General features: G+C 36.9%; 1 protein-coding gene across 1 annotated transcript; it reads right to left on the bottom strand.

The window, feature by feature from the left end:
- Nucleotides 1-3,116: 3,116 nt before the first annotated feature.
- LOC149820795 (uncharacterized) lies at nt 3,117-19,319 on the bottom strand. The gene is made up of 17 exons (XM_089982165.1): nt 19,149-19,319; nt 18,889-19,002; nt 17,786-17,864; nt 17,453-17,617; nt 17,252-17,329; nt 16,922-17,032; nt 16,655-16,721; nt 16,505-16,566; nt 15,922-16,061; nt 15,599-15,725; nt 15,403-15,517; nt 6,426-6,514; nt 6,149-6,232; nt 5,096-5,467; nt 3,969-4,478; nt 3,786-3,845; nt 3,117-3,639 (listed from the first exon to the last, which is right to left on the bottom strand). Exons 2-17 carry the CDS (start codon nt 18,924-18,926, stop codon nt 3,559-3,561), a joined length of 2,178 nt encoding a protein of 725 aa, XP_089838291.1. The 5' UTR covers nt 18,927-19,002; nt 19,149-19,319; the 3' UTR covers nt 3,117-3,558.
- Nucleotides 19,320-23,061: the final 3,742 nt, after the last annotated feature.

The raw sequence follows: 23,061 nt of genomic DNA, 5'->3' as shown, positions 1-23,061 counted from the left end.
TTGGGGAAAATGGAGCACCTAACAATGCATCTTATTGATATCAGGAAGTGCAATGGCCATTGTATCATTCAATTGTTTAGGGTGAGCGTCAAGACATCTTAAGGCCCCAAATATCACAAGTTTAGTTCTCTCTTGGATAAAACCCCTTTTAGGTATAGAGTAGTATTGTGGGGCCGCTCTATTCTTCTAAGGTTAACCGCAATCGGGTTCAAGCCAGTTACAGCTCAATCCTGGTGGGTTTCACTTCACCCCAGAAAAAAGGGAGGTGCAATGGCCATCGACATCAAGCTGAAAAAAGATCTCAGCCTTGGAAGCAGAGATCTCAATGGACTGGATTTTAACCTATATCTGACCCAATTTGATTATGTTAAGTTGCATTTGGTAAGCCAAAATAGTATCTGTATATAATTGGATGTGGATATGGTTTTGATTATTTATTATGAAACCCAAGATATATTTGAATTTGATGGATATCCGAATCCGTTAAAATGTAAAAAACCTGGTATGTCATTATCCGTATCGGAATCCAAATTCGAATCCATTTAGCCAATAGTCAAATTTGTAAAACCACACACACCCTCCCGATGAAATCATCGGAAGGGATAGATTGGGGGAGACAGTTACCCATTTGGGGGAACCGCCTCCGGGGGATGAGGATAAACCTCACCCCCCACAATCGACGGGGGATGAGGTTATCCTCACTCACCGTGAGGGTTATAAATAGCCCTCACGGTGCGCCTTTCCCACAATTGATCAAGTGAGAAAAGGCGTGAAAGAAAAAAAATTTAAGAACTTATCGGATTTTTGAGGCTGGCAACAGCAGGTATGGGGCTCTTCTTCAAAAAAGAGGGTCAGCAACTATGGTTGCAGGCGAGTCGTAAGGAAGAAAAAAAAAGAGGGGTCTGCGACAGAGAGGGGGGGGCGACCGGTCCCTCTGTCACAAGGAGGAAGGAGAGAAAGGGGTGGCTAAGAGGTTGGCTCCTCTGCGTCTGAGAAAACAAAAGGGGCAGAGCCCTTTTCGCGTGGGTTCTTTAAAAAGAACCAAACCGAACCATGCGAGTTTAAAAAAAAATAAAGTCAAGTTGGTTCAGCTCAAATCGGCTCATAACCAAATCGGTCTGGATCGAACCGATTTGGACCGACTCAGACAGACCAAACTGATCTGCGTGTGAACAAGATTGAGTCGGGTCTGGCTGGGTCTTGATTCTCAGTTTGGATCCAGTCTGATCTAGATCAGACCGATTCTTGATTCAGCCAGTCTGGACCGATCCAAATAGAACTAGATTCAAAGATATCTAGGTTTGGATCATGTCTGACTGTTCTGAATCCAAAACAAAATTGGATTGGGCTCAGATCAGTACTTGATCCAGATCAGAAATGGGTTTGGATCTAGAATTGGTCAATTCAACAATGGGTTGGATCTTGTGTGGGTCTGGATTTAATCAGACAGTTTTGGATCCAGATAAAAAATGAATCTAGATCTAGTTTGTAATTTAATTTTGAGAATAATTTTTTAAATGACCAAAGTACCTTTGTGTGTACCCAAGATCTATTTTGGTAAAATGAGCATAACTTTGCACTCTGAATTCGAAATTAAGTAAGATTTAGTGCGTTGGGCTCATATCGTAGAGAGAAATCTATGTGTTTTCTAGTTTTGGTTAAATAAAGGGCATAAAAAATCGAGGTCTCACCAGTCAATTCAGAAAGAATAGTTTGGTAATTTTGTTAAAATATAAGAGGTTATATGTATTAATACAAATATGCTTGTGTAATAACTAGATCCTACTGTTAGAACATCTTGAGACTCGATTGCGACTAAAACACAATATTCGTATTCGAGGGAAGGGATATTATAAATATTTTTAGTTGTGAATAAACCTTTTTGTATCGCATGTTATTATAATGTTGTAAACTAGCATAATTTGAAAGATAAATCTTGAGTGTGAACATGATATGCATAAAATAACCATGCATAAAATTATGAGATAATTACATGCACATGTTAGTCGTGATATCTCATGTATATTAGAAAGGAATTACTTTGTGATAGCATTTCTGTGTGGTAAATTACAAATAACAAGCATAATGATAAGATTGTAATTAGACTTGAGTCACTTTATTCTATTCATGTCATGTGAATGGTTATATTAAGATTATCATGTATAACCTCTTAAATCTCGAAAGTGATGACCTGTTGTAAGGACTACCCAGTTCGCAATTAAAGTGCAGCTACTATGGAGAGTGGGTCATCGATGATTTAATGATGTGAAGACTCTACATCGTTGCGTATATAGTATGAGATAAGTATGAACCCTAATGTCATCATGAGATTAAAGAGTGAGATTTGTTGTGATCATTTCACGATATCACTCGTGAGAAAATAAATGAAATACGAGCTTGAGAATGTTATTCAATATGAAGAACTTAATTTATAACTTAGAGTTATACTCATAGAATGTTTGAGACTCTAGAGAATCATAAAAGGTTAAAAACTATCATTGTTAAGCTGTAACATGAATCATGACGAGATTTAAATTGAGTCTAACTTCCCGACTAGCTACCGATGGGGTTTTCTTTTTGTTTCAATGCAGTGCCTAATAGTTCAGAGATTATTAAGAGTATATGATTCATTATTTGGCTAACATATAAAATTAAAATATTTTACGCATATTGCTACACTTATAAACGCCTATGACCGATATAATCAACCTAATGTTAGTTTGATGTAACAGAGTATTTGAGAAAGTTAATAAAAAATAATTAAAATATACAAACAGAACTCACTACGGTTGTAAATTTAAGTATTTATTTACTCTAGCATATGCAGAACGTGATTGGCTAATTCTTATTCGACAAAGCACTTAGTAGTTTTTATTTTTCTTTATCATTAAACATTTATTATTTTATTATATGAGCAAGGATAAAATTTGTAAAAGTGAATTATTGACAAAACAATAAAAAAAAACTTTTTAGTATGCTTTTCATCAACTCAAACTATCAGGCCCCAAATCGAGATGTTACACAAATATGGTATTTGGCCACGTCCCATCCCAATCCAAACAGTTTACATCGTTGCAGCCATTAACCAATTAGCATAGAAGAACGAAAGTTTCAAGGCAACTAACCATAGATTATAATGTTATAGTAAAAAACCAACAAGATGCCTACATGATTAAATGATGGATGTTGAAACAAACAAATGCAACGGCCACCAACATGAAGGAGAACATGCAAAATACATACACGCTTATTTACAGTAGGAAAACGTCTGTCTACACAGCCATACTGAGAAAATGCTGCAAGCTACAAATTTACTGCACCCTTTCTAAAGAGTGACACCCCAATCTTTCTTTTATTAACAACCCTTCTGCCATTGCCATTGACTCTTGTACACTTTTTGGAGCCAACTTACTCTTTACAGTGTCCTCGCTTCAAAACAAAGAAAACAAAAGGAATGCCATCATCCACTGGTCCTAACCAAGAACGTTGCCCCAACTACACGTTCAGCGCACAAAAGTCGATACTACGAGGTGAATATTCTAGTGGCGCTTAGTGGTGCTATACATTGAATGGTTTCCTTGGAGTAGGTGCCCTGTTCTCGAACGACTGCAACCTTTGTTTGAGATGGAAGACTTCAACCTGCACAGATTAGCACAAAACTGAAACACTAACAAATGCTAATTCTGGGAAAATGGAACATTGGCAAGAGAAAGAATGAGCTACACGGCTAAAACAAGACAACCTGTTATAAGTCATATACAGTAATTCATACTATAAAAAATTACCTGAAGCTGGAAAGCTCTTGCCCTTTCACCAGCCAATACCCCTCTAGTCGAATGCAGCTCCTACAGTTGAAGAACGATATACAATGAATTATTTACCAAAGAGTATATGAAAAGAAAGATGACAGTGGAATCAGCGAGTAACATAGTTGTGTAAAAACATGATCATTGTGTGATTGCTCTCACCTTCTGGGTGTCGTCTAGAACTGCTTTGAGGAATGCAACATCATGTTCAAGACGCACATTGTCAGAGTGGACAATGTTTGATAAGCTGTTGGCCTCTTCTTGCGCTAGTTCCGCAGATGCCAACTTTTCCTTAAGCAGCTCTATCTCCTTCACAGAATCTGCCAGCTTTTTCTCCATCTCCTGCCTACTCTTAACTACAGCAGACAAGTATTTCTCCATCGCATCTCTGCTTGCCAATGCTGCTGAAAGCTGTCCCTCCAAAGAATTGTTCTTCCTCAGTGTTGCCGCTAATTTTGCTTCATAAAGTTGACATACATTTGTAGTAATGCCGGTTTTCCCGTCAATTTCTTGCAGCAATATACTGTCATCTTCTGATGATGCATTTAAATTTACTTGGTTGTGATAATCTCTTGTATTATCAGAGTAAAAAATGAATGATGAATCAGTTTCAGCATTCGGCAAGCTCTTAGCAGTTGCTATTTGAACCATAGAATCTAAAGGCTTTGTTTTCTGCCAAACCATGCAAAATTGTAAGATATCTAATGTTAAACAAGTTGGGAAGCATACGTAACACATATATATTACATGGATTCCCTCAAACTCATAAACTAAGATTGTCATATTGTTGTTAAACCAATCCCAATATGAATTCGATCCAGCATTTAGTGAGTTGGAACCAGATCTGATCTGTCTTTGATGTATTAGATGAGACCTCCATATAAACAGATACTCAACTTTGTTAAAATATGTGAGTCAAATGGAATATTCCTCCCTATGACATAGAAGTGTTAGCACATCTGTGTCCACATGCATATGTGCACCTGGGCAAGAGAGAGAGAGAGAGAGAGAGAGTTGATATGGTCATGCTTATCCAAAATTAGAAGGGTGTCATCCTACTGTTCCAAAGATCTTGAAGCTTTAAAAAAACAAGAGAGCCAGGTGAGAGAAGATTTCTTATCAAGCCCATACCCTAGAGCTGAACTATAGCAGTTCTTGCAACAGTTTGGCCCACTGGTTTTCTTTGAAATATCTCCTTTTGAAGATTTCTAGGGTTTTATGCATCTCACAAGCTTGTTTCCTTTATTAGTTTACATCTTATGATTTCCAGGCACGGTTTAGAGTCATACCTGCGAGGGAACATTACTTGGTAATAGATGATCTTCGGGCTCCTTATTTCTGTCTTCTTCAAGATCTTTCTGCATTTTCATTTGCAAGCTGCATTCTTCCTCATGGTGAAATTGCTTGCGGAGAGAGATATTCCCAGATGCAGGGGTCTGATCTATAGAAGACTCTGAAAGAGATTTCCTACTGGAACCATTTTGCTCCAATGCAGACTTCAAGTTCTGCTTTGCAATACCGTCAATTGGACATGAGGGAGTTCCATGATTAACCAACTCTACATTAGTCTTTGAACAATTATCAACCGGCAGTGAGCTCCTTTCTGGTGCTGAATTTTGACACGTTGATTGTTTGCTCTGCTCTACGATAAGTATTTCAACCTGTAATAATCATATCAAGGCTCAAGTATCACATATTATGCTACCAGCTATATCACAGGGACACACCATTTTGGCGACGTGCCCCTAATGACACAAGCGGACACGCCATCATGGACACTGACAAGTACGGCATCATTTTAATTTTTTAATAATATTTTTTACATTTTTCAATAAAACATGCATTTTTGTGATTAAATTATCAAAAATAGATTTTAGTGATAAAAATTAAAAATTCCGTGTCCTATTTTCTGAAATTTTTCGAACTTGTGAGTCAAACTCGTGTCATTTGTCCGTGTCGAAGAATCTTTGTGACATAGGTTACCAGTAGAAGTAGGGGTACCTGAATTGATGAGGCCAGCGCCTCACCCAGGTCTACAAATAAAACATGTTAAATCCATCAAGCCAATAAAAATGAGTATCTAAGCAAGAAAACCTAGTGCAAGATCTTAGGCCCTCATGTAGCCTAACTTGTTCTGAGATAGGAATGAAAACAAACCCTATAAACCAAATCATATAGGTAGTTGAATTTCTCAACCTTGAGAATGAGGACCATATTTGAACTAGCACATTTTCATTTAAGACAAATGATGTAAGAACTAAAAGATAGTATTTTAATGTGTGTGTGTCTCTGATATATATATATATATATAGAGAGAGAGAGAGAGAGAGATTTCATCTTACCTGATTAGATGGCTCCTTCTTGTTCCCTCCAAAAGCAACAAGGAAACCCTTTTCTTTGTGTTGGATAAGTACCACACTGAATCCCTGTACATCAACCGAATTTTTTTGCAATTTTATTTGAAAGTAGAATTTATATGTTTATCATAAGCAACAAACCTCACTTCAAAACTACCACAAAAGGGCAATCTACAACAACATTCACTTAATGCAATTTGCATTATAACTTGAAAGAAAAGGACATGAAGTTCTTATCTAAAGAAGATTCTAGCCCACTCACTTTGTTAGTCGTCACGGAGGATGATGATGGGGTTGCAGCTACAGACCACTCAACCTTTAGAACGTCAAAGACCAAAGTCTCTGCATATCCTGCATTTATGTCTCAAGAATTAAATTGAATATTCAAGATATTTAATGAATACAAGAGTTGCAGACTATGTCACATGGATATGGCCTTTTTTATGAAGTTTTTATGAAGTTTCTAGTATGACTTGTGTTAAAATGTAAAACTGTACATATATGTATATATAATAATATTATATTACATATATATATATATATAAATACATTTTTAATTTCTTTCTTTTCTGTATTTTTTTTCCTTTATTTTTATTTTGTCTTTATGTCATCTAGTTCAGTTTGAACTAGAATGACTGTTGCTAGTCAAGTCCTGTCCAGACTTGACTAGCAATAGAGCTGTTGGACTGACACATTCCAACAGCTCTAAATAGAGCTGTTGGACTGTGCCCAACAGCTCTATTGAGTCCTCTTTCAGCTGTGTATATAAAGGGGTGCAGCCCCTCTTGTATTTTACTCCAATGCTTCTTAAGCAATTGGTTTTTCATATCAATAAAGAATACATTTTTATTTTTATTTTGTTTCCAGTTATACCCTTTTTAAGGGTTATGCTTTAGTGTCATTCTTGACACTTGCTCTTGTTAATCAAAGCTCGTGTTTCGAAGATCCCCATTTCATTTTATGGTATCAGAGCCGCGGAAGTACTAAATCTTGAGGAAAAGCTGCCTCGGTTTCCGTGCCCGTTTGCAAAAGTGTTCGCCACTTGAAGAGAAGTGTTTTATCACTTCATTGGAGAAGATTTCACATCTTGTTGTATTTTTTTTTTTCTTTCTTTCTCATTTTCCTTCTTGTTTCTCTTCTATCCCTATTCTTTCTCTCCTTGTAATCGATGGATGACAATGATAAAGTCACCATCATGCCTATGAAACTAAGCGATACGAACTATGTAACATGGGCTTCAATCATGAAGCACCATATATGGGGAAAAGGCTTATGGGGGATTGTGGATGGTTCCGATTCGGAACCTAAGCTATCTCTTACTAAAAATGAGGGAGATAAAGACGTCCCTCTATCGGAAGAAGAGAAAATCAAGGCTATTGCCTCATACGAGAAAAAATGGAAAGAATGGAGAATATCTCATGCGAAGATAATGTCATGGCTTATCAATAGCGTTGACATTAAAAAATGCTCAAGTCTTGCCAAATTTGATCATGCCGATAAAGGCATGGGAATACCTTAAGAATATGTATTCCCTTAAAGATATTGCACACGTGTGCAACCTCCAAGAAAAAGTTCAAATGATGACACAAGGAGACAAAACTATTCGTGAATATTACAATGGGTTGTCCGAACTTTGGGAAGAACTTTCCCTTTTAGAACCAAAGTGGCATTGTGCCGAAAACATCGAGCTTCGTCAGAAACAACTCGATGTTGAATATTTTTACCAGTTTATCACTGGATTAAGGCCGGAATTTGAAACCACTAAATCGGCCCTACTTCACCGGGGAAAAATTCCTTCTATTGTTGAAACTATTGAAGAGTTAACAATGGAAGAAAATCGTCTCCGGAAAGGTTCTTTAAAAATTGAAGATGATTCCGTTTTAGCCGTGTCTAGACCAGGGAATCATGTTCGATCATATAGGCCTCCTCACTTTAACCGACAAAATGGTGACTATGATAAGAAGAAAGTTATTTGTCATCACTGTCATGAACCGGGACACTACAGGCCACAATGTCCCAAACTTAAGGAGCTGAGAGAAAAAAGAGCTGCAATTGCTGGATCGGAGCCTAAAGATCAGGATGCACCAGTTTCCCTGGCCCAACTAATGGAGATCCTTCAGCCTCTCATCAAAGGTGTCTCTTCCTCATCTGAAGCTTCAACCGGCGCAGCAGCCTCATCTTTTTCTGATTTAGGTAAAATTTCTTGGCTTCTTGACTCTGGTGCATCTTTTCATATGACCTCAAATAATCAAAGTCTATCCAAATGTGTTAAAAATAAAACAAGTGTGTCAAAGGTTTTTACTGCTGATGGGACTTCTCTTGAAATAGAAGGAATAGGAGATTTTGAAAAAATTTATAAAACAAAATATTTTTTTATTCCAGAAATTAGACATGTTCCCAAATTAAATTTAAATCTTTTATCTGTATCTCAAATTTCTGATTATGGGTGTAATATTTTTTTTTCTTCTCATGGTTGTTGGGTACAGGATCGCCAGTCAGGCAAGCTGATTGGGGAAGGCCATAGAGAAGGAGGACTCTATTACATGGATTTTTTGGAAATGCCGAAGAAAGCTTTTTGTTATAATATTCAAAAAATAGAGTTGGAACTGTGGCATAAGAGACTTGGTCACCCACATATAGCCAAAATCCAACATTTTCCAAATCTAGGAAAATTTTGTAACTCTGAATCATTTGATTGTAAAGATTGTATTCTCGGCAAAATGAAAAGATAATCATTTCAGAACAGAACCTTTTTCTCTTCAAGACCACTTGAATTAATACACTCGGATGTTTGGGGTCCTGCACCAGTAATTTCTAAAGGAGGATTTGTTTACTATGTTATTTTTGTCGATGATTTCTCCCAACATACGTGGATGTACTTTCTCAAACATAAGTCTGAAGTATTTTCATACTTTCAAACTTTTCATAATATGGTTAAAAACAAATTTCAAAATGATATTACTATTTTTCGCACAGATTCAAGGGGAGAGTTTTTATCCACAGATTTTCAAAATTATCTTAAATTGCATGGCATCACACATCAAAGATCTTGTCCTTATACACCTCAACAAAATGGACTGGCAGAACGAAAACATCGCCATATTATAGAAACCACTAGAACTTTATTAATAGCAAATCAAGTCCCTAAAGACTTTTGGGCAGAAGCTGCCTTAACTGCCACCTATCTCATTAATAGGATGTCATCTTCTTCGTTACAAAATATCACTCCCATTGAAAAACTTATGAACATTTCTCTAGACTACTCTAGATTAAGAATATTTGGGTGCAAATGTTTTATATTTACTGACAAAAATGATAAACTTTCCCCTTGTGCGATTCCCTGTGCCTTTTTAGGATATGCTGAAAACCAGAAAGGTTATAGATGTTTTGACTTCAAAAATAATAAACTATATGTGTCTAGAAATGTTTCCTTTCTTGAAAAGGAGAGCTTCTTTGATTTTAGAAAATTAAAAGACGTCACTGAGTACTCCTTTTTGCTAGATCTAACATCAACATCTGATGAATATGACCTTGATTGTAACTTTGATGATGATCCAAGAATTATTGATCTTAATGTTGAAAATGAAGAAGTTCATAGAGATACTAGTATTCAATATTCCAGGCGACAAGAGTCTAATACTCCATGTGCACTTGAGAAATATTCTAACATTCCAACTAGACAATCATCCCGAATCTCGAGGCCTCCAGAAAAGTTTGTATCATACGAGTCTTTCTCACCCACATATAGGGCAGTTATTGCATTAATTCACTCATATGAAGAACCATCCACATATTTTCAAGCAAAAAATGATATCAAATGGATAGAAGCCACGAAAGCTGAATTAGATGCACTTGAAAAGGCTTCTACATGGAATATTCAAGATTTTCCTCCAGGGAAAAAAACTATAGGATGTCGATGGGTTTATAAAATTAAAACCAAGAGTGATGGTACTCTTGAAAGATATAAAGCCCGTTTAGTAGCCAAAGGTTATGCCCAAGAATATGGGATTGATTATGAAGAAACCTTTGCTCCGGTGGCTCGTATGACTACTGTCCGAACCTTAATTGCCTTAGCTTCTATCAAAAAATGGTCTATTTTTCAAATGGATGTCAAAAATGCTTTTTTAAATGGAAAGCTAGTTGAAGAAGTATATATGGAACCCCCTCCTGGTCTAAGTATTCCTAAGAGTAAAGTCCTTCGCTTAGAAAAAGCTCTTTATGGACTTAAACAAGCACAAAAAGCTTGGTATGATAGGTTTAGTCGTGTTATGATTGATATTGGTTTTCAATTCTGTTTAACTGACACTGCTTTGTTTATTAAGAATTCTGATGCAGGGATCATTGTGCTTCTTCTCTATGTGGATGATATGATCATCACCGGAAGCGATAAACAGGGAGTTGAAACAATCAAAACACTTCTTAAATCTCATTTTGAAATGACTGATTTGGGCTTGTTGAGATATTTTTTAGGCATTGAAGTTGCTTATTCTCCTAGATGATATTTATTATCTCAGACTAAATTTGCTTTTGATATTGTTTTCAGGTCTGGTATTACTGATGATAAGAAAGTTGACACTCCAGAAGTTGTTAATGTTAAAATGAAGATTGATGATGGAGAACTTCTTGCAGACCCTACTCCTTACAGACAGCTTGTCGGGGCACTTTCCTATCTATCCATTACCAGACCAGATATAGCACATGCTGTTCATACAGCAAGTCAATTTCAACATGCTCCTACTTCTGTTCATATGGGAGCAATCATGCGTATTATCAGATACATCAAGTCCTCTCTTTCACGAGGACTTTTCTTATCTTCCTCCTCTTCTCTTGATTTAATTGCATATACTGATGCTGATTGGGGAGGTGATCCCAATAACAGACACTCAACCACTGGCTTTTGTGTCTTTTTAGGGGAATCATTAATCTCGTGGAGGTGTAAAAAGCAGCAGAAGGTATCTCTCTCATCCACCGAAGCTGAATACAGAGCCATGGCAACCACGACCATGGAAGTAGTTTGGCTCCGACGACTGCTTGCTGACATGGGAGTTGAAGCAACAAAGGCTTCACAAATGTGTTATGACAACAAAAGTGCGATCTACATTGTCAGTAACAGAACATTCAAAGAACGCACCAAACACATCGAAATGGATTGTCACTACGTCAGAGAGGAATATTTACACGGGATAATTGATCTGCCATATGTCACTTCAGAATATCAGTTAGCAGACTTCTTTACAAAGCCTCTCGCTGCTCCCCGATTTCACTTTCTCTTAGACAAACTTTCGCTCATTGTACTGTAAGTTTGAGGGGGAGTGTTAAAATGTAAAATTGTACATATATGTATATATAATAATATTATATTATTATATATATATAAATACATTTTTAATTTCTTTCTTTTCTGTATTTTTTCCCTTTATTTTTATTTTGTCTTTATGTCATCTAGTTCAGTTTGAACTAGAATGACTGTTGCTAGTCAAGTCCTGTCCAGACTTGACTAGCAATAGAGCTGTTGGACTGACACAGTCCAACAGCTCTTAATAGAGCTGTTGGACTGACACAGTCCAACAGCTCTAAATAGAGTTGTTGGACTGTGCCCAACAGCTCTATTGAGTCCTCTTTCAGCTGTGTATATAAAGGGGTGCAGCCCCTCTTGTATTTTACTCCAATGCTTCTTAAGCAATTGGTTTTTCATATCAATAAAGAATACATTTTTATTTTTATTTTGTTTCCAGTTATACCCTTTTTAAGGGTTATGCTTTAGTGTCATTCTTGACACTTGCTCTTGTTAATCAAAGCTCGTGTTTCGAAGATCCCCATTTCATTTTAACTTGTATATAAAGGGATACAGAACGGCAGTCAAAATGGAGTATCTGTGTGACATAGATTGCAGACAAGAAGTCCTGAACTATGGCAAAACAAGCTTTCATGATTCTTGTCTATCTCCATTCTCATCTGATTTATTTGTTACATACCAAATAAATGTCAACTTCAGAATTAAAACTTTTGTCTTTCCAGTTTTCTAGATTACTTTATCTTTTATCTTGAGGACTGTGTTTTCCACCTGGGTATTTCACATTCAGTTCAGTTACATGAGAAACATTGTGGATAATATTTGCCATTTACAATTTTTTTTTCTTTGTGGTAGTTTTTTTACTGCATTTTGTTAGCCCTAAAGCAGGGTCAGGTTCTGCTCATATATTCAACAACTCCAAAAAAAGTAGCTTGCTGTCTTCTGTAATTTTTCCTTTACGATTTTAGATTAAAAAACGGGATGGATGGATGAAAGTTCCCAAAACTTCAGCAAAAATACTTATGACTTCCATTTATAAATTGCTCCAAGAATTTTCATGGCTCCAAAGGAAGCTAACTTTTCTTTTAGGGGGTGTTTGCATGTCACAGAATTTTCAGAACATAATAAAAATCACCACCTTGAGAATTAAATATTTAGAAGACCTTCTATTTAGCATCAGGGGAAATATGCCACCAATAAATACAAACAGCAGGAATCTCAAGAACACAAATGACCTAGATATAATATGTTCTCCAGTATAAAACCAGGCTATATTTCTTCATGCTTCCAACTGACTTGGAGCGCCAAATATTGGATCTGAAGTTAATTAAACAAACAAAAGAATAAGGTTGTAAAGAGGAAGAACTGATGAGTCACAGATGTATTGTCACAAATCTTCAGGCTTTGAAAAACAGGGTCCAAAATAGGTAAATCCAATAAAATTGTTTATACAAATAGGTTCTGCAAATCTAGAAGAAAGCAGGCTATAAGACATAAGACGTAGAGATCCACAAAGTTATGGCCCATGGAACCTGCATTAAGGACATAATGTATGATCCTGCTACCAAGATGTCTTTATGAACAAAATCACAACATAAACATCTTTTCACACCATATAATTCTTGGAGCATTTTCACCATCCCACCTCTTATTAAGGACATAATGTATGCCAAGTTGTCTTTGTGAAAAAAAATCACAACGTAAACATCTTTCTGCACCCAATAATTCTTGGAGCATTTCCATCATCCCACCTCTTTTTTTCTTTTTTCTTTTTTCTTTTTTCTTTTTTTCTTATTTATTGATGTCATCCACTAGGATAAATTTGAAAGCAAAGAGTATTGAAACCATGGCTTTATGCATCCGAGCTACTAGAGAGAGATCTTTCTCATCTGGCTAAATATATTAATACAGCATCAGAAGTTAAACTAATCAGAATCCACTATGACCCAATTAGCACCACAGTTTCGTATTTTTCTGACAAAAGGTGTAATCTCTTATGCACTTACTAGCAAACTTGTTCTCATAGTTTACACCAAATTGTACAAATGCAAGGATAGAAATTGAAATTTATATTTGTGCTAGCCAACCAAAGGAGGCAAAATACCTAGCTCCAAGGATTTATGCAAAAACTTTCCTAGCATTGGACTAGTTTCAACAGCCACCCAAATGAAAAAGCTTCACTGATATCATTCTCTGATATCTGGCATGCATTTTTACTTGGGATTAGAACTAGGATCCCATTTAGTCACTAAAGCTCTTATTTTTCTTCTCTATTCCACAATTATGATAATTTTGCACTTTCTCCTAAACATAGTTTATCAACCAAGAAGCATGACATTTTGATCACAATAAAGACATCATGTCTAAGGAATATATCAATCTATGTGCAAGAAGACGAGAAGAAGAAACACAAGATTCAAAATCTTTCCTTCCCTACCACATGGTCAAGAAACTCAAATCTGCTAAACATTTTCAAAGTCCCATAGTCCAAGGAAAATGAACAGAGAGACAAGATACACTTTGTTGAAGGCCCTGGACCTCTTGAAGTATGACAGGAAAGCAACGGTATTCCAAAATCACCTTGGCACCACAGTAACCAAAGAGCTCGCACTATGTTAAGCTTGGAAGTTGAATTAGCTTGTTTAAGGAGAGGAAAGAATGGCACAGGGGGAGAGTTCAGAAACCTTTGTTACCTAATGGTAGAGACTAGTCTTTTCCTAAATTTTGAGGAAAATCAGAGAGAGAACAAAACTCTTCCTGGAAGAGATGTTAGTTCTCTGTTTTAGACTCTCCTATTGCCTCATTTGCCCAAACCCCTCGAATTCTCTCCAACCACTTTCTCTCTAATTAGGGAAGCAATGGGTCAGATGTAATCCAACACTTGACCCAAATCCGAATCCATTTAGTCAGATTTGGTAGTTAAAGTTGAACCCGATTACTAGACAGATCTGTATTCAGTATTGGGCTTTGTATCCAAATCTAAGGCTGAATCCAACTAAAATCCAAATATGTAAAAGTTTTGAATTTTCAGCTAATGGGATCTGGATTCGGCTTTATCTGATCTTATCTGACTCTGAATCCAATTGGACCGGATCTGAATAAGTCGGAGACCATAATGCCTAGATCCATCCCGAGTACAACCCAGTTATTCACGTCTCTAAAGGAGCCTTAAGGAACAGGATGAAAAACATTAACCATGTTTACTCATAAATTCCTAAAGTAGTGTACCAATTAATATGGAAGAAGCACACTAATTAGAACAAAAATTATAGATAGTAAAAAGTAGAAGTGCCTTCTTCCACCAACCTGAATACCATACTTATCAATCCATTTCCATGAAAGAATATGTCAATTATGAGCAAGTAAGTAAATCAACTAGATCACACAGCAGGTTTGTATTATATGGCAAATTAGCAGTGTCAAAATCACTTCCTTATTAAGCCAAAAGAGATGGTGTTCAAAACAGTAGCACCTTTAATGGCGAAGATGTATAAATAGGGGCGTCAACGGGTCAGGTTTAACCGGACCCGACCCATACCAAACCCTACAGAGTCCGTGTATGGTGATAAATAAAAAGACCCGATTAAGACCTGGGTCCAGACCCGAAGGTCAGATTAATACATGAATCTTGGTATAGTTTGTGAAATTTTATACCAGACCTGGGCCCAACCTGAGTTCCGGTTAAGACTCACAAATTTTCAATGTAAAAATGATAAAAAATAGTATTTGACAGGGGGTCTGGTTCATGTAGTTCTTATTGGGTCCGGGGTATGGTTTTTATGGTGGGTCTGATTAGATCCGGGTCCAGACCCGATACCATACCCAAAAATTGGTGCCAGGTATGGTTCCACCTGGGTCTGAACCAAACCCGACCCATTGACACCCCTACGTATAAATCTAAAACAGTGTGTTGTATTTTCCAACTAGAAAAATCAACTATACATACGTTTTTTCCTGCTTCCACCTCCTGTTATGTACCATTTAGTGCCACATAGAACACCACAGCATCCTGCTCTTGGAGACGGGTGGAAACCTCGATTCTTAAGTCTTGACCACACCATCTGGGGAAAAAAGAGTAAAGATAAAGAAGGAAAACAAAAACAACATCATAAGTTGGATTCCATAGATAAATTATTACATACTGTCTCAAAATCAAGTGAATATAGGTCATTGAGAATCCTGGACTTTGCTGCACCACCAAATATGATAAGCATTTTATCATCATAAAGAGCAGCAACATGGTTTGATCTGGGGGATGGCCCTGTTCCACTGTGCAAAATCTTTGGAAAATTAGTGTAATCTATTGGGCAGCCATAAAATAATGCATTTCTTGATGTTCTTTGATGAATATAACTGATACGAACACATGTTGGCCCACTAAGGGCCACAGATTTTTCACAATGATATGGTTTGGGGAAAATAAAGTACAACAATGACCACATGCTGCATCGAGATCCCTACTCACGTATAATGAAGAGGAAGCCACATAAGAGATTTCAGATCAAACATATGAAGATCATTTAGTTTCCTTCCTTTGACATCTTCACCACCAAAAAGGATCAAAACAGAACCTGATCTGGTCACAGAGTGTCCACTACGAGCTACCTGTTACTCTAGAAAATAAGGCTTAGGATCTACAATTTTTCATACAGGAAAAAATTAAAAAATATAATTCACGAATCAAAACTAAGCAATTCACGGAGCCAATGGATGAAATTGGCAATGAGAAAACTTCTAAAGATTGTGAAGCCATAACTAGCATCCTCATCACACACGAAAACCAAAGATGAAGTTGGCTGCTTGGCGATTAGAAAACTTCTAGAAATTGGAAGTCATAACAGCATCCTCATCCTCATCCTCATCACACATGAAAACCAAAATCATTTGTAACGCTTTACATAGGATACCATTTACAAAGAGAAGAGAATGCATGTATTCCACATCCCACAATCATCAATAATAGCAATGGAGGACAAAAGTGACATCCGGTGAACTATTTCTGAATACATCCCACATAAAATATTCTAATGCCATGTCTGAGGGAGTACCGGGATATCGCCTTTTGCTTCAACACGTGACCAGCATTCTGTCTCTATATCAAAAGCCCAAACTGACATAAATGAAATTTGAGTCAGTCAATACTTCAGCATCTAGAAAGATCAAAATCAGCCCAAGAAATAAAAGGCTTATGTTTCAACCTGAAACTCTCTCACATGTGGGGTTGCTTTTTCCTCCTATCAGGAGTAGCTTTTTTCCCCATGAAACCTGCTCAACATAGAATATGTTAAAATGAAAGATATTCAAGTTTAGTTCCTTCATGAAATATGCGTAAATTACATGTTGCCTCATCACAATTTGATGGCAAGTAATTAGATACAAGTATGATGATTTCTTGAAATGTGGCCTCGTACTAACATAGAAACCAGGTAAAGCAAATCCAATTTTGGAATTGTAAAAGAACTAACCAGGCAATGCCCCTTGCATGGAGGAACCTTGGAGGGCAGACTGGATGGTGAAAAGTAAGCTTTTGGAGCAGACTTTGTTGTTGACCAGGTGAGTTTGTTGAAGTCCAAAATCTGAAGAAAAGATGCAAAGATTGTGAAAGCAAATCATCAGAGAATATCGACAACGGTAAAAGCTACATAGCAAAAAGTCATCAAACAAAATGAACATTGTCAGGCAAAATAAGAATATTAAATCGACAGTCCTTCGCATGGAAGATAAGATATGTTATCACATAAACACCTTCCTTGCTATTTTAAACTATACGTTGCTAAAAAGAAATTGCATATTACCTGGACATCATCTAATAATCCATGACCTGAATCACCACCAACCACCACCATCTTACTTCCAATGACTGTTGCTTCATGCTATTCAAAAGAGTAGTTTCATCATCCACTCTTAAAACCCCAATGTGAATGCATTTTACTGATGAGGTGAAAGTATAGACTTGACAAATAAAATTTATGATAGCGTGAATAACAATCTCTTACACTAAAGCGAGGCGCAGGCTTTTCCCCACTGGTAGCCAGCTCCGTCCAGTTTTTGCAGGTGTCAGAAGTGCAGTTATTAATATCAAATTCTGGTAAAAATAGGGTGTCAAATCCGCTGGAGTAGGACTCTGTTGAGTGGGTGTTCGTTGATGTAACATTTTCTCCCTACAAGGATATCCAAATAAGGCTTTCTTCAAAGGTTTGCATTGTGTGCACAAATGCTAACACAAATTTATATATGATTATTTTTTCTATTTATGTATCTTCTTGCTTTTGTCAAATCATGAATAGAGGTACAAGCATATAACTACCCATAAACATGGAAAGGCTTACATTGGAATGGCTGATGTGTTTAGGATGCCGCACAGGGCTCCTAGCTCCCTGAGCAGAATCTCCAAGCTGTACTTTCAATCTGATACAAGACAGAGGCAATATTGAGGACCATATGATAACTGAGCAGACTTTAATCCCAGAAAGAGCAACAGCTAGACATCATAAGATTATTTTATTGGAGAAACAACACACTGTGAAAGCTGGCGTAAGGATCCATACTTCACTGAATACACACATATGATGATAGGGCATCTACTTGAAAGAAAAAAAAATTGATACTAGCAATGTGATTGGCGGCGGAAAGACGGGGGGGGGGGGGGGTGGAGGTGTACTGGCATAGGATGTGAATGCAAAAGGTTACCATCTCTAAGCATTTACCCAATGCAAAAATGTAAAAGCAGTATAGTATTTAGTAGATTTAGATATTTATTTCAGCATTTGAGTAAGTAATTTTCACTATCAATATAACGAAATTAGGTTGAGTTGATCAAGATTAGAGTCAATAAACTTAGACCTTTAGGGGCACTATTCACTTCACATACGCAACTGATCTTAAATAAGGCTTACTGTGCACACCTCAAGGAATTGCAAAATGCAAACTCTGGATAGCTTCTTTTCTTCCCTCTCTCTTCGTCTATGTTCATGCGACTTTTTTCACAATAAGTTAGCCCTCAATTTGTTCAATTGTACTTTCAATAAAATGCATTGATGAAAGTTCCTTTCCTCTCTCTAGCCTACACTTTCTCCATACACTACTAACAAACAAAATGATGCTTTATTTATCCTTACACAAGAAGCCGAAGACCATCACATTGCATAAGACAACACCAAACCTAAAAAGAGGGTCTCAACAGAGCCATAATGCACATTACAACCAGGAACAAATAACACTCCTTCTCCACACTAAAACTTTTATGACCCAATTCCAAAATTCCCCATCTGCATTTGATGGGTCACTCTTCATCACACTTAACATTCTTGAGAAACAAAAAGAAACACCAACATTACCCAAAACAGAGAAAAGCCAAACAGACTTGACAATGATACCATTTAAAACAATCATACTTATCAAACTAACAAAACACTAAAAATCAAACGTTTACCTTCCTAAACGTATCCGCCTCCTTGAAAACCCAAACATCTCCTCTGTCTACACCAACTTCTCCTTCAACAAAGCCACCATTCAACCTCCACCAAAGGCACCAACCTTCCTCATTCTATAAAAGGAAAAACCAATCTCAGGGAAACCCCAAAAAACAAAGAAAACCAGAGAAAGAGCAATTTTGGTGAAGCAGAAGATCACTGAACGAAAGGGTTTTGAAACTTAAGCTGAAAACAATCACTGTAGAGATAAAAACCTTACCAATGTACACCATTGTCTCCAAATGGCAAAAAAAAAGAGAAAAACTAGTGAGATTTACTCATGTTGGTAATGGTGCCACAGAAAGGTGAAGAGTTAAAGGAGGGCCAGACAGTAAGAAGAGCAGCACCTTCCCCCACTCTTTCAACTAATAACGAGGTGCAGACCGACTCACAGTCAGTGCAAGTGAAGAGATGAGAGAAAAAAAGATTTTTTTTTTACAGAAATGATCTTAACAGTGAAAAGGATGTGTCTGACTTTTATCTAGTACCAAAAATACTAGAATACCTTTTAAGGATCTTTGTCTTAGTCAAGTTAATTGTTCAGTCAAAGCATAGGAGTTTGGTTAGGTTGGCTCAATCCACTTAGCTTTAGGGAAGTCAGGAGTTGGTCTATGATCTATCCCAAATCAAGCATGCAGCCAACTTCGTTGTTTGGTCGAACTTGTCACTTGATGTGATGATCCGTGTAGCTTGCTCAAAGGTTCTGAAATATAACCATTGTTTGAAACCTGTTTCTTTGTACTGTTCCAGCGAAATTTAGTCATAGTTGTTGTTTTCTTACCTCTGACTGATAACTTAGCCTGTTGATTCAAAGTGGTCATCTTAGCTAGGAGATGACATTAATATTTAAAAAGCTTTGAATAAGAATCTTTGTTTTTTATGATGAGAAACCTTAATCAATGCTAGAAAAATCCTAGGTGGGGATCCACGATCACCTTGCTTTACTCGGCGGACCTCTAAAAGCTACGAACACACTCATGCGCCATTGGAGTTTGATCCGGTCCATTCATCTCAGCACCCTCACAACCACCCCCGTGTTCATGGCCATGTTTACTCCGTGGTCTATCAAGTCTAGCCAAAAGCTGCCTCTTTGGTATGAAGAACTAGGTGCAGCTGGGTTTGCTTGACTCAAGAAGGATTGACCAAGTCCCGCTCCATAACAACTAAGCCCATCAACAAGCCTAGTAGTGTCTATTCGTGCTCTAACTAGGCCCCTTAACCCAAGTTAGATTGCCAATTATTGGAGTTACGGCAGTCACGTCATTCTAGGTTAAAGACAAGGGCTTTTATGTAATTGGGTAAATCTTCTGCTGGATCTTCTTTTATGGGGTTGGAGAAAGGACAGTGCTTTTCCTTTGACTTGAAAATACAATCTCGCTATTTCCTGTTGAATATAGGGGTAATTCCGTCAACAGGCTATTTTTTGTGTACGCTATCTCAGCTCTCCTCGCTTTCTGTGACCATGCGCTTTAGAGGTAATAGTACGGACATACATATTATTGCCCCGGAATACTAAAAATACCAAGTTTGCCACTGATCGCATGTAGACGAATTTGCGACACTGTTCACTGGCGACTGCTCGAGCAGGCGCCTGCGCATAGGCAGCCTCTAAAGGAGGGGTTGGGTTTCCTAAGAAGGTTTGTCTTTGGCGCTTGTAAATTTCATGTAGATTCGGTCCATCTTTTTCAAAATCTCTCTCTCTCTCTCTCTCTCTCTCTAAAATAATAGTAATCTTTCTCTCTCTAGAAAATAGCATTCCTTCTCTCTTTCCGCAGGAAATAGTGGTCTCTCATTGGAAAATAATAATCTATTTCTCTCACCCCTCTCTCTCTCTAAAATAGTAATCTTACTCTCTCCAACTACCTGAGAAAAAAATACCTCAAATCTCCTTTTTGGGATTTTCTTAGCAAGAGATATCTTGATAAACATTGAATACTTTACTTTTTCGAATAAAATCTTGAAGAATCCTGGTACACTTAAGTTTATAGAAAAGACAATGAAAATGTGTAAAATATTAAATTTAAAAAAAGTATCAATTATTATGATAACCATTAAATTTCAAAATAGGAAATATTTTGAATTTCTCGCACCATTATCACAACTTTCAAAGTATGCGGTTTCTCATAAGAAAGTTGTGAGAAACTCAAATTACCAGAGATATTTATAACCATATTTAAAATTTAAAACCCAGCCTTAAATAGGCCCAAAACAAAGTCTCAATACACATTTACTAAGGCTTATTATGAGACCGTACGTGCCCCATGACCCCCAAGACCTGTCCATCCTTACATGATTCCACCACTAGTCCCAACCATGATGTCAAATGTCAGTCATGTTTTGAAAAAGTCATGATATTTTCAAAATATAAGTGTACTATTATTTACAAAACATCATGCTTTTATATGCTATTTACTGATATATCAGTTGTTACACAAGAAAACGTGGTACTTTTTCATATATATGTCTTGTTTTATCTTAACAAGTATAATTAATAATTCATTGATTGATTTATCTTGCTGATATTTTGCCATAAAACATGAGAAATGTGAGCATTTTTAAATTTCTCGTGAGAATTTGGCGTATGTTATTTTGCCGTTTTAAACTTTTGTCCAATAGTGACTCCATAATGACAAAAGCCCAACATGGCAAAATCGCCCCATCCTTTTTCTAGTGAAAATATGTTTGCATGTTTTCTTGCAAAATATTGACAAATAATTAATTAAAAAATAAAAACAAATGAAGTTTTTTTTAAGGAAAAAATAATTTCGACCAATATTTAGAGTTTTTTGTACGGATAGGCGAACATATTTTTTGCAATTTTCAAGAAAAATGATTGATATTTGTCATAATGATGGATTGATGGCAGTCAGATAAGAAGAGTAAAGATGACAATGGACCGGGGTGAGTGAGGGAGACAAGGTCTCCATCCCCGTCCCATCTCAAAATAGTGACCTCCATTCTCATGACGTGGAGGAAGACTTTAAACCTCCATCCCGTCTCAAATTTACCATCCTTATCTCCATCTTCACTTTCTTCCTTGTTACGCAATCTCACCAAATTTACCATCCTCATCTACTACCATTGTGTTTGTTAGAAGGAAGAAAAAGAGAGGCCAAGCCACTGAGAGGTTTGAGTTGTCACAACGAGCGGCATGAGGAGCCTTGAGAGGAGGCTAAAAAGGTCGACCATGGTGATCGAAAGAAGGAGATAAAGGAGAATTGAAGAAGTCGAAAAGGTTTTTTTTAGACTTTAAAGTTAAAAATTTAGCAATAGAAATTTACATATAGGAGTTCTATGAAATTTTATTAAATAAATAAGGGTATTTTAGTTATTCTACTAACTAGGATGGGGAACAGGTCAAGGTGGGGTGGGAGAAAGTGTAAGTCCATCCCTGCACGGGTTTTTATTTTCACCTCCATCCCTAGTTCATTCTTCGTTTCATGTCTTTCATCCTTGCCTCAAATGGGGCGGGTTCGAATGGATCCCCGCTTTTCTCTAGTCTAGTATCATCCCTAAACAAGAGTAAATGCTATGATTTTTCCTTTTTTGATGGCAAGGAATTATTGTTGTCAATATTGTCTCAGGCCATGAATCATTTTCTAAACAATTCAGGTGAATTTGATTATATTGATTCAGGGATGAATTGCTTTGAATCACTTAACTTATAAAGCCACGTGTCAAAATAATAGTTGAATAATATTAAAAAAAACTAATTTTAACTAATTTTAACTAATTTTAAATTAGCATGTTTACGCCAGTTCCATATTGATTTTCTAGCGATACAATACGTATTAGGTGATTCAAGTCGATATACATCAATGTTGATAACACTGCAAGGAACCCTTATCGAGAACAGACCACTTAATGGACATGCCCCCAAACAAGGCAAACCACACGGCCACTCTGCCTTACATGGCACACCTTCAAACATTGCATATACACCTGTTTTCCAGTGGAGTTTGATCCGGCGCCTTCACCACCACCTCGTTGGTCATGCTAGTGACCTCCACTAATATGGTGTAGATCGTGGCTGATCTTGACCTAGATGTGACTTCTAGAACATTGGATTGTGATATGGATTTGGTATAAGTTAAATTCAATGCAGTGAGGGTGGAAAGATGTTTGATTTTTCA

Source organism: Nuphar pumila, chromosome 12, assembly GCF_984573655.1.
Source record: "Nuphar pumila chromosome 12, dmNupPumi1.hap1.1, whole genome shotgun sequence".
In the NCBI taxonomy this organism is placed as follows: Eukaryota; Viridiplantae; Streptophyta; class Magnoliopsida; order Nymphaeales; family Nymphaeaceae; genus Nuphar; species Nuphar pumila.
Note: the sequence above shows the minus strand (reverse complement) of the source record. Positions and strands in the feature narration are given on the sequence as shown.